This window comes from Perna viridis, chromosome 5 (genome assembly GCF_037379345.1).
Source record: "Perna viridis isolate PV_CMFRI_1.1 ecotype Kerala chromosome 5, ASM3737934v1, whole genome shotgun sequence".
Lineage (NCBI taxonomy): Eukaryota > Metazoa > Mollusca > Bivalvia > Mytilida > Mytilidae > Perna > Perna viridis.
Window position 1 is genome coordinate 25,129,261 of NC_142449.1, and position 11,110 is coordinate 25,140,370.

Consider the following 11,110-nt stretch of genomic DNA (forward strand, 5'->3'; position numbering starts at 1 on the left):
ACACGAATGCGATATGTTCTGATATCGAATAACTTCCGCTAGAATCTTGGTTCCTTTGATATGATTGCGTATTCTTTCGTAACCCTGATGACCCGAATGTTTTCAATCAAAACAACTGGTATAGGCACTTCCGACGGAAATGGTTAGTTTAAACGGGTTTATAGCGCACTAACCTCCCGCTTCATCACGGTTAATTATTTCCTTAATATTACAATAAAAGTAGGCAGCGCGGCATAAAATTGCCTCCGGTCTAATCAGAAGTAAAAAAAAGTACAGAAGATATATGACCAATAAGTAATTGAAAAAGGTGAAAGGAACTAATTATACAATTAAAATACAAGTAAAACGAAGAAGGCGCCTACTGCTGACGCGGCAAAGGAGAAAATTGTTTCATTAATTTAGATCTTGAACAATGTGAAAAAGAAAGTCAAGTTCTAGATGAAAATAACAAAATACAAGTAAAAAGTACAGAAGCTAATTTTTTGCTATTATAAAAATCCGTCATCTATGTAATCTGTTTGTCAGAAACAGAATATTTCTTAATAAGATCTGGATATTTGAAAAAAATTTTGCGGAAGCTAGCGTTTGAGACGTTTTTTTATTTTTTTTTAAAACTTGGTCAAAAAAGCCTGTCTCTCAGGAAACAATGGCACATGAAGAAGTCAGAATAGTGACTTCTAGCTTTGGCATACTTTAACAATTGAGAAATATAACACCATTTGCAGAGAAGCTGGTATATTACTGCACAAGTAGAGAAATGTATAATATTACAATGAAAATCGTCTCCTTTATCATAATTTATATTTCTGTACTGAAATGGCTAATTCCTTAAATTCGAGGTGAAGACCTAAAATAACGCAGAGCAAGTTGTATCAGTAGTCCTTTTAATTTATAGTTCTGGTGGATGAAGGATATTACGGAAGTCATTATCAATTTTGGAGAAATCATCGTAAATATATCGATATGTGAAATAAAAGGATGTAGCTTCTTTAACTTTCATCTGTCATGAAATTTTAAACTTCAAGTGCATACAGAAACGGGTCGGCAAGAAAAGGGGCACAATTAATTCCCATTGGAATCCAGATAATAAGTTGAAAATGTGTCCCTCCGAAATAGAGAAATATGTTGTCAAGGAGAAACTCAAGTATACTGGCCACCTGACACTCGATATAGCAGCTTTTGTCTTGTTGTTCTGTAGTGCTGAAATATGTGGAATCGTAGCCTAAAATGCCAAATTTATAAGAATTGTCAAACGTGCAGTCAAATGCTTTGTGACGATTTAATTTGACAGATTTTCATTTTATCGTGGGGTAAGGTTGTACATAAAGTTAAAACGTCAAACGTTTTGATTGAATTAACTGATAGACGATTCTTTTGTTGTAGAAGTAGATGCTGATGCTATATACAATTGTTTACATTCATTTGTACGTAGTTCTGGAATCCAATACAAATAAGGCAAGTCCTTAGACTCCTCACTTGAAGAACGAGGTCATAAAGGACTTGTGGTAAGCTAGAATTTTATCCTTGTCGAACATAATTTGCATTTGTACGTAGGACTACCCGAATTATCTTCCTAGTTTTGTACATTAACAAGCAGTGAGATTAGTTTAAATTATAGGTAACCCAAGAGGAATTTTAAATTTCAAAAGAAGGTCGTCAAAGATTTCTAATAATGAAATCGGCACTGATGATATCCGATCATTAGGTTGTAAATGTCGTTTTAAACTATGTAGTCTTCATATGACAGAGTAAAGATCTGTACCTGCTAACCTTCCATGGCCGTGATCAATAAGCAGACGTACGACTGGTACTTTTATTATTCAACAATCACAGTACAACAGCAACGTACAAACAATAAGAGAGAAAGAGTCAGAAGACTCCCTTCTTGAACTTAAATCTCTAAAGTTCTCTCTGTAATAAGTTCCTTCTTAGTCCTCTTTTCTAAGTACCCTATCTCCCTATATATACTAACAATTATGTAAAACAACTATGTATTAGTCAAACCCCCTGTTCATGTCTACGTTATCATTGATTCATTATGTTTATTTCCTCCCTTTTAATTTGTCATTTATTTATTGATATTACCCTCTTAATTGTAAATGAACCTGTACAACTACCATTTTCCTCATGCACCTTTGTCATCTTAATGGTTGTTTATGTATATGGGTATGCCATGTGTACATGTAACACCTTTTTGATTTGTGCAAGTATGTGTTTATAATTTGTTTTATTATCTGTTGTCCACATTGCAATTTCATTATGTATTGGGAGTTATGGTGTACCTGTTCTCATGTTTTGTATAGTTGTTTTACCCCTTATACATATTAATTTAATCAAAAATTCACATGATAAAATATCAGTTATAAAGTCTCAAAATGTCCATAAACTCTTCTCCCTTTCTCAAAGACTAACATTATTTAATCAAGAATGTCTAACCACTGTCCTATCACATTTAGAAGGGTGTTAAAAAGACTCACAACATTAACTTCACTGCATTGAGGACTTGACAGATTTGCAACACCTTTGATGTTATTGTAGCCGTAAGACATTGCAGTACCTAGCTCCATTATCCAATTACTTTCCACTTCTGTACCTTGTACTAAGCCGTAAAGAGTTGGGTTATTTTTTAATATGGTAAATATTAGGTAAGTTGAAATGATTATACAGAATATTTGTATCATGAAGTTTTAGTTTCATAAACATACAAAAGTCCGTAGGGAGTACATGACGTGTTCTGTAGAACAGTCTAGTAGGGGAAACAGATTTGATATAGTACGTTTTGCCAGTAAAATTACATTTGAATTCCGAGGATGATGCACGTTAATGTTTTTCATGTACTATTTTACCTGTTTTAAGTTGATTGGATATGATTCATGAGTACTTAGGGTTTAAAACATTCCAAAAGGTTTATAGAGTATTGTTTTATCGTCTTATAAGGATAAGAATTTCGAAATAATAACTTTCCTCTGGTCTCACGCAGGTCAAACAAGGGGTATCCCGAAGGATGTATGCTGGAACACTCAATGAACACAGTTGAAGGCAGTTAAGGTCTTAATTTCAACACAATTTTCATATGACTACAGGCAAGCATGTCCAATTTGGAACAATGTAAAGCATGACTTGACCTAGATAATAGAAATTAAGATTTATTTTCTGTGTAATTTTTTAAAAAATTTTCCGCGCATTTTTTTTAATCACAAAGAGTGCCAAAAAATAAACTTAGTTGAAGAAACGTTTTTAGACGTTCCCACTAAAGAAACCGTTTCAATCCATCCGAATGTAGGTGGTCAACTGAAAAACTGCGATCTCTGTTTCACGAAGTTCATTGTTATATGGAACGCCGTAACTGCTTTTTGGTATGATGAGACTTTACATTACAATGGTGACGTTTTACTTTAGTTCCATAATGTAAATTTGTCAGTTCTAGCTATAATTTCCATTCTTACTACTCAACTGTTTCGAAAAAAAAAAATCAAAGAAAAATAGCATTAAACTGAAGTTACGAAAACTAAAACAGACTGAAGTGAACAGTAAGCCTGGTAATATATCACTATTTCACATAACTGGTACATTTGACATTTCATACATGTAAAAGTATGAACAAGCAGTATGTCAATTTTCAGTAAAATATATTTTTTTGCATATTTTGTTTTATATAGCTATAGAATGCTGTATAAAATTTTATACTAATTATGTTCTGTTATACAGTATATATTTCATTTTAACAGATGCAGGACGACGGTCAAAACAAAGGATAAATATTGATACATTGTAAGTATTGTTCCTTATTTTTGATGATTAAATAAAATTAATTCAGACAACCCGGTGGAAAAACAATGTAATTGATATAATAAATAATACAATTAATGTGAAACTAGTATATATATAACGGGAATGTATATGGTGAGTATATCAAAGAGATGTGAAAAAGGTCAGCTCAAGGTCACCCATGGGTCTTCAATGAACGACGAGGAAACACATCACTGGGCAGACTGCAACTGGCCCCAAAACAGCATTATATACAGTTACAGCGAAATAGTTGCCTCTATGTACTCCAGCTACATGAAAGTAAACTGAAAGTGAACACGAAACAATACAGGTATCGTTTCTCACTCCTAAAAGGTTAAGACGTTTTCCTGTGTTACACTAGGGGATATTTTATTCAATCTGAATAATTTATACCATGGTTTGCAACATAAGAAAGTTTAACCATTTTTTCAAGCATTCTCAACAGATGTATATATTTATAAATGTTACCCATCTGTTAATATTTATATGTATATTCTAAATTTACAAAGAGCAGAACTGCTTAATGATGGAAGCTGACACCTTCGTCTGAAAAATTTTAATGGCATACGAACTTATAAGCCCATCCCCGTTCAATTCAGTTAACATACTGCCCATTTCAAATATCAGAGCGGTTGTATAAAAGGCAGTCGTCGTATTAAACTAGAGTTTTTCATTTTGGATGGGAGGTAGATGTCGTATTAAACACTATTGCTTTGGTCTGTCTCTTTCAGTTGGCCAGACTTCTCATTAATTAGTTTTCTCTTAGATATTATGGGTTCTGAAGTATATTGACCATAGTAAAATTTGGACAATGTACTTTCATTTACAACTTGGGAGTTTGACACTGGGAATTCTGTATCACAATGAATGTAATCATGGTCAACTAGAAATTTATTGGCAGTGATATTTAAATTTCGACCATGTACTCTAGGCTTACTTGAAAAATAAGTATGATCAGCTATAGTACCATTTCTTACTATATCAGCATAAGATTTTGGCTTTAACGGTTTTAGAGGGTGAAATAAAGCTCGACGGAACTTTTGATGACATTTTTTTCACACAAAAGCTAATTTCAAACTTAACAAATTGCTCTTACCAAAATTTACAGCCACACACTTCAAACAGTTTTAGCGAGGGCAGACGACTAAAATAATTGAGAACGCGCATTGGCTTCTGTAGAGCTCGTGCACATTCCCGAATTGTTTAAACCATAAGCAGGTGTCTTGATTTTATTTCTTTAATGATTTTATTTGTTTGTATTATTTGTGTAGGTAACCTTGCAGTTATTCCTTTAGCTCACACACCATGTTTATAAACGAACTCAAAAATGGATATACGTTATTGCGCAAGTTACGGATATTGGTTCGAAATGTCTTTGGGTCGTTCTGGCAATAGTACGGAATTATGGGTAATGGTATTTTCGTAAACATTGGAGCGCCTTCTGTTGACTGTTTTGACAATCCATATCTTGGAAAAAATATGATATGTTTTGAACTTAATCAAAAACGCTACTGAGACTGGTTCTGTTCTCAATCACATTTTTCGAAGTGTACGAAAATGAAGCTGCCATTATACTGTTGTTAAGTTCCCGAATTTACATGCACAAACCGGATATTGATGCCTTTTCTGCCCATAAGTATGCATGACCCAGTTGATAATACAGCCATTTACGCCCCTTCGGCAGCGTATTAGAGATCAGAATTTTGTATTTTTCGATTTTGAAACTACAGGATTTGGTAAATTCAATTTAATCTTTAATCTTTAAACCTTACAAATGAATATCTTTAATTCTAAAAGTTCTCATTTTAACGTTCAAAGATAAAAACAAAGCCTTGATGAAATGCGCGCAAATCAAATTACATATGTAATACATGTAATGATAATATTCACACATTATTTTAATATATATACAATATAGGTACATTGTCGAAAATTATTGAAGATATGTGATGAGGCTACGGAACAATAGGACGATGCACCTATATTGTTTTTATCCTGATTAATAGTTTTGTGTGTGTGTACATCTTTAAAATAAAATTTTAAAATGCATATCCCCCGAGGAGCCCGATCGTTAAACCGGAAGAAAACAATTAATACGCATGGCGCATGACTCAGTAAGCATTGAAATTTAATCCGCAACATATAATCCGTCAAAGCTATTTGAAGAAAATAAGCAACGTATCAAAATTTATTTAATTCCAAGAGACAAATAAGTAAAATGAACAATAAATACAAATATTTTAAGTGTTGTTAAGTCGATTTTAAGAACATTAAGGTTTTGAATTTCGCGAGAAAGCTGACTTGTTTCTGTTTGGTATATGGCAGTAGATTTCAGGGGTGAAATTTGTGCGCTAGTTTCTTTGGGATTTGGAATATTTGTTTGAGATTTTTGAAGAAGAGGAGGCAGTTGTATGGGCAGATCTATAATGTAGTGTTCCTCTGGTTCATTGTTTTGGGGTTTAGGCAGTAATAAATCCAAGAGCATTACAGTTTCCTGGTCATTTGTCTCTTCAAGAGTTTTATCATATTGTAATGCTTCAATTTCTTTAAGTGGGGACCAGTTTATGTTAAATGTCCGAGATGACTGAAATGACAGGGGAAGTCGTCTGCAAACTGATAATGAATCAAATCTGAACGAGATTTGGGATTTGCCATATATAGGACGGTGAATAAAATACAAACAAAATCATTATTTGGTTTACATAAAATCTTTTATTTCATTAGCTAAAAAAGAGAAAACGAAACAAAACAGCAGAAAAAAGATTAACCGGATACGCAATCGCAATTTGTTTATATCGTATCTATGGTGGCGGCCATGATTAATTTATACATACCAGAAAAAAAGTAGTTCCGCCGATCACGCGAGTGGGAGGAGCCAGAAAATCGATAACCTGCTAATGTACGGATACAGCAAAAAAAAAAAAAAATAACCGTATACCTTTATTCGTTTAACAAATAATCTTATTGTAGGATAAAATATGATATCTGCACAACATATACATGTACATGTATGATCTGAGTACATCATAATTACTTTGCACTATGGTGTATCTTTTTTGCATGTATTCTTTTCATGGATGCCCCTTTTAAGGCACCGTAAATTAAATATGAAAAAGGCTATCCTTGTTATACCTTTTATAGCTATTATTTATAATAGAATATAAATTACGGTTACATATATTAATACAAATGTATTGCTATTGTTTAATACTGTCTTTTAGGGTTGGAATGTGATGTTGTACAATTAGCTGCCACTCATCAGAAGACAGTTTTTAATAAATACATAGTACCTCAAAAGAAAATTTCCCCATCTGCATCTATAGTAACAGGTTTTACAAAAACCGGGCATATGTTGTTCAAAAATGGGAAAATAATGATCACAGATCCAAAACGTGACAGCTTTATGGATTTTGTATCTTGGTTACAGTATAATACAATATTAGTGGCGCACAATGGTAGAGAGTTTGACTAAAAAATCGTAGTCAAAGCCTTAGAGGAGAATGGGTTCTTAGACAGTTTTAAGGAAAAGTGTGTAGGATTTATACTCTGCCAATTATGAAAGAGATTTTAGTAAATCGGAAAATTGAAAAGAAAAGTTTCAGTCAGGTGGCGTTACTAGCCAATTTTTTAGGCATTTCATATGATGCTAATGGTGCAATTGGGGACGTGAAATCCTTGCAAATGCTTATAGCGGTAGTCAAAAGAATGTAATCCAGGGACAAAGACCAGACATGGAAAACAGCACGGATACAGCAAAAAAAAAATAACCGTATACCTTTATTCGTTTAACAAATAATCTTATTGTAGGATAAAATATGATATCTGCACAACATATACATGTACATGTATGATCTGAGTACATCATAATTACTTTGCACTATGGTGTATCTTTTTTGCATGTATTCTTTTCATGGATGCCCCTTTTAAGGCACCGTAAATTAAATATGAAAAAGGCTATCCTTGTTATACCTTTTATAGCTATTATTTATAATAGAATATAAATTACGGTTACATATATTAATACAAATGTATTGCTATTGTTTAATACTGTCTTTTAGGGTTGGAATGTGATGTTGTACAATTAGCTGCCACTCATCAGAAGACAGTTTTTAATAAATACATAGTACCTCAAAAGAAAATTTCCCCATCTGCATCTATAGTAACAGGTTTTACAAAAACCGGGCATATGTTGTTCAAAAATGGGAAAATAATGATCACAGATCCAAAACGTGACAGCTTTATGGATTTTGTATCTTGGTTACAGTATAATACAATATTAGTGGCGCACAATGGTAGAGAGTTTGACTAAAAAATCGTAGTCAAAGCCTTAGAGGAGAATGGGTTCTTAGACAGTTTTAAGGAAAAGTGTGTAGGATTTATACTCTGCCAATTATGAAAGAGATTTTAGTAAATCGGAAAATTGAAAAGAAAAGTTTCAGTCAGGTGGCGTTACTAGCCAATTTTTTAGGCATTTCATATGATGCTAATGGTGCAATTGGGGACGTGAAATCCTTGCAAATGCTTATAGCGGTAGTCAAAAGAATGTAATCCAGGGACAAAGACCAGACATGGAAAACAGACATGCACAACAAAGAACATAAAGTAACTAAAATCATACATACAAAGTAACAAAAGTAAATGAGCAACTCGGACTCCACTAAAAACTGGGAGCATGGACCAGGTGCACCGGTAGGGTATGCGTCCTCTGCTTTTCTAGAAACACCCGCCGAGTTGCTCATAAAAGTCAAGTGCGGGGTAGACAAACGAGGGAAGGAAAACTATGACCCGTTGAATAAATCAGTTTTCATGGTGCTGATGGATACACCATAACGATCCACGAGTTCATGATAACGACCATAAAAAATCTTGTAGCAACATAACCCTGTTCCAGAAGCCTATTTGTTAGAGTTCTAGCCCGATACAAAAAGTCTGCGTAGTTTCGGCAAGCTCTGGCATAACGTATGAGTTGTGATATGAACACTCCATACGCAGGAGCCGAAGGATGTTGCCACAGATGAAAGGAAAGTTGACAATTCTGAATGAAAAATCATCACGTTTGTCGTAAAGTTTGGTCAATAGTTTTCCTTTACCATCGATTTCTAAGTGTAGGTCAAGATATGAGGCTGACTTCACAGTGTCTGTAGTATCCTTTATCTCAAGGTCTTTTGGGTAGATGCGATGTATCAAATCCCCGAAATTAGGATTGTTTAAAGATAATACGTCATCTATATAGCGGAAACTGAGATTGAAGGATCTAGCCAAACGATATTCTTTCTTTCTTATCAGATCAGCTATAAAGTCAGCCTCATAAGAGTGAAGGAATAGGTCAGCAAGTAAAGGAGCACAATTTGTTCCCATTGAAATGCCGACCGTTTGTTGAAAAACACGTCCACCACACTGAACAAATATGTTGTCAATTAAAAATTCCACTTAAAAATCACACTTTCACTATTGAATTCACCATAAATTCGTTTAGTCAGAACAGTGACATTAATATCAAAAGTGAAACATTCTCATCTGTTCCGTCTGATGTAATTTCAAAGCCCGTGGTTAAAAAAATTGCGTCATCTGGATTAGAACTATCGCATTTGAGATTAACCTATCAACACGGAAATGGGGAAGATGTGGAACAGCTACTTAGCGAAGAACTTTCTAACGGAAAGCCAAGAGTAACAAAAAAAAAAGAGAATTATTCGAATCAATCGCTTCATTTTTTGACAGGGAATGAATGACTGAAACGCAACGATCATGCGTTCATTTTATTTTCATTTTAAAGAGATCTTATTTCGGTACAAATACGTGTTATCAAATAAATGAATATCCTGAAAATGCTTTCGTAAAAAATAGTTTTCTGAAATAGAAGGGTTAGATGGTTAGACAGTTCTACATGTATTTATAAATCGCCTTCTTCATGTTTCTCTGCCCTTTCATATTTTAATTCCCTAGTCCAACTTTTTTAAATTCATTTGAAACTGAAGAAAAAAAACTGTGTCCAAAGCCTTTCCATCACTAATTTTGCTACACGCACTACATATGTAACAAGTGTCGTAGCAAGTCGAGCGTTTCATCCACAACCGTATGAACATGTAAAGATATGTGACGTCGCCGAAGTAAAGTTTTACGTTACCGAAAAAGACCAAAAAATAATGGTAAGTCTTCCCATTTTAGGAGAACATGACAGGTTAACTAGCCCCGTTGTCAAGTGATTTTTTTTATATCATTGGATAGCTATTACAGTTGATAATTATATATATTTTTTAGAGGAAAATTCTAGGCACCGTTATTTCACAATACTAAGAAATAATTTAATACCTGCATTTTTTTTTTAGAATTTCCCTACATATCCTATGTATTTCATCACTGTACGTGTATATTTCAAATCTATGTACTAAGAAAACGAAATCCGATGCCATATCAGTTTTTGTTGTCATATGATTGCATTCGAGTCGATCTTTCCCAATGCAAAATTTTAGAAAAATTCTAGGACGCGATATTTACGTATCTCCTACCTTAAACGATGGCCATGCTAACACACAGATAAGCTTGTAGAATATTTTAAGGAGTTTTTGAAATCATACAAATACGAGAACTTATAGTCGGGAATCATAGTTTCTGAAAGAAAGAAACATGAGTTTAATGTTCCAATGATTTCTTTTTATATCATTAGAGTTGTTTTAACATATTCAACATATTCATTATTATATAGGACAGGGTAAAGCGTAGTCTTATTGTCTTTCACAATTTCTGAATTAAAACATGTCCAACAAACTCCCAATATTTGTTGCTATCGTAACGTACAAGATAACATATACTGTACCAACAAGTTACTAAATAGTGAACTGAAGAAAAAACGTAATTCAGAGCAAAAATTGATGACGATTAATTTATTGAACTATCTGTGGTAAATTATTTGATTAATAGTTCAGGTATTACCAAGTGGCGTTACTCCTCAGGCCGGGACTTTAATTTACTAATGGTATAGTGCCTGTGACTGAGAATATAATTAATGGTGCAGGTGTCACCAGGTAAATTAATTTCATGAGGACTCTGTCGATTGACAGACTGGACTCGTGTTCGAACTTAAAAATGCATATTCGTAAGTCTTGCTATTTGCAGAAAAAATTTTGTAACCGTGACAAATTTTATTGTAAAAGAAGTAGTTTTATTATTACATTTTTTATGGACCTGCAATTACGTAGTAAAGATGCAAGTTTTAGGTCGCATTTCTGGGGGAGCCGTGGAGCACCCTATGCGCATGCGCATGACGTCACATCCGGCGGTCATGGACCGGAAGTTACCGGTAGAGGGAGGGGCGGAAGTA

At 33.8% G+C, this 11,110-nt stretch overlaps 1 protein-coding gene across 1 annotated transcript; it reads left to right on the forward strand.

Moving 5' to 3' along the window:
- The first annotated feature begins 5,193 nt into the window (after positions 1-5,193).
- On the forward strand, positions 5,194-8,337 carry LOC148616810 (uncharacterized). The gene is made up of 4 exons (XM_088585089.1): positions 5,194-5,197; positions 7,011-7,244; positions 7,848-8,081; positions 8,258-8,337. The coding sequence occupies exons 1-4, from the start codon at positions 5,194-5,196 to the stop codon at positions 8,335-8,337; spliced, it is 552 nt and encodes a 183-aa protein (XP_088441215.1).
- The last annotated feature ends 2,773 nt before the right edge of the window (positions 8,338-11,110 follow it).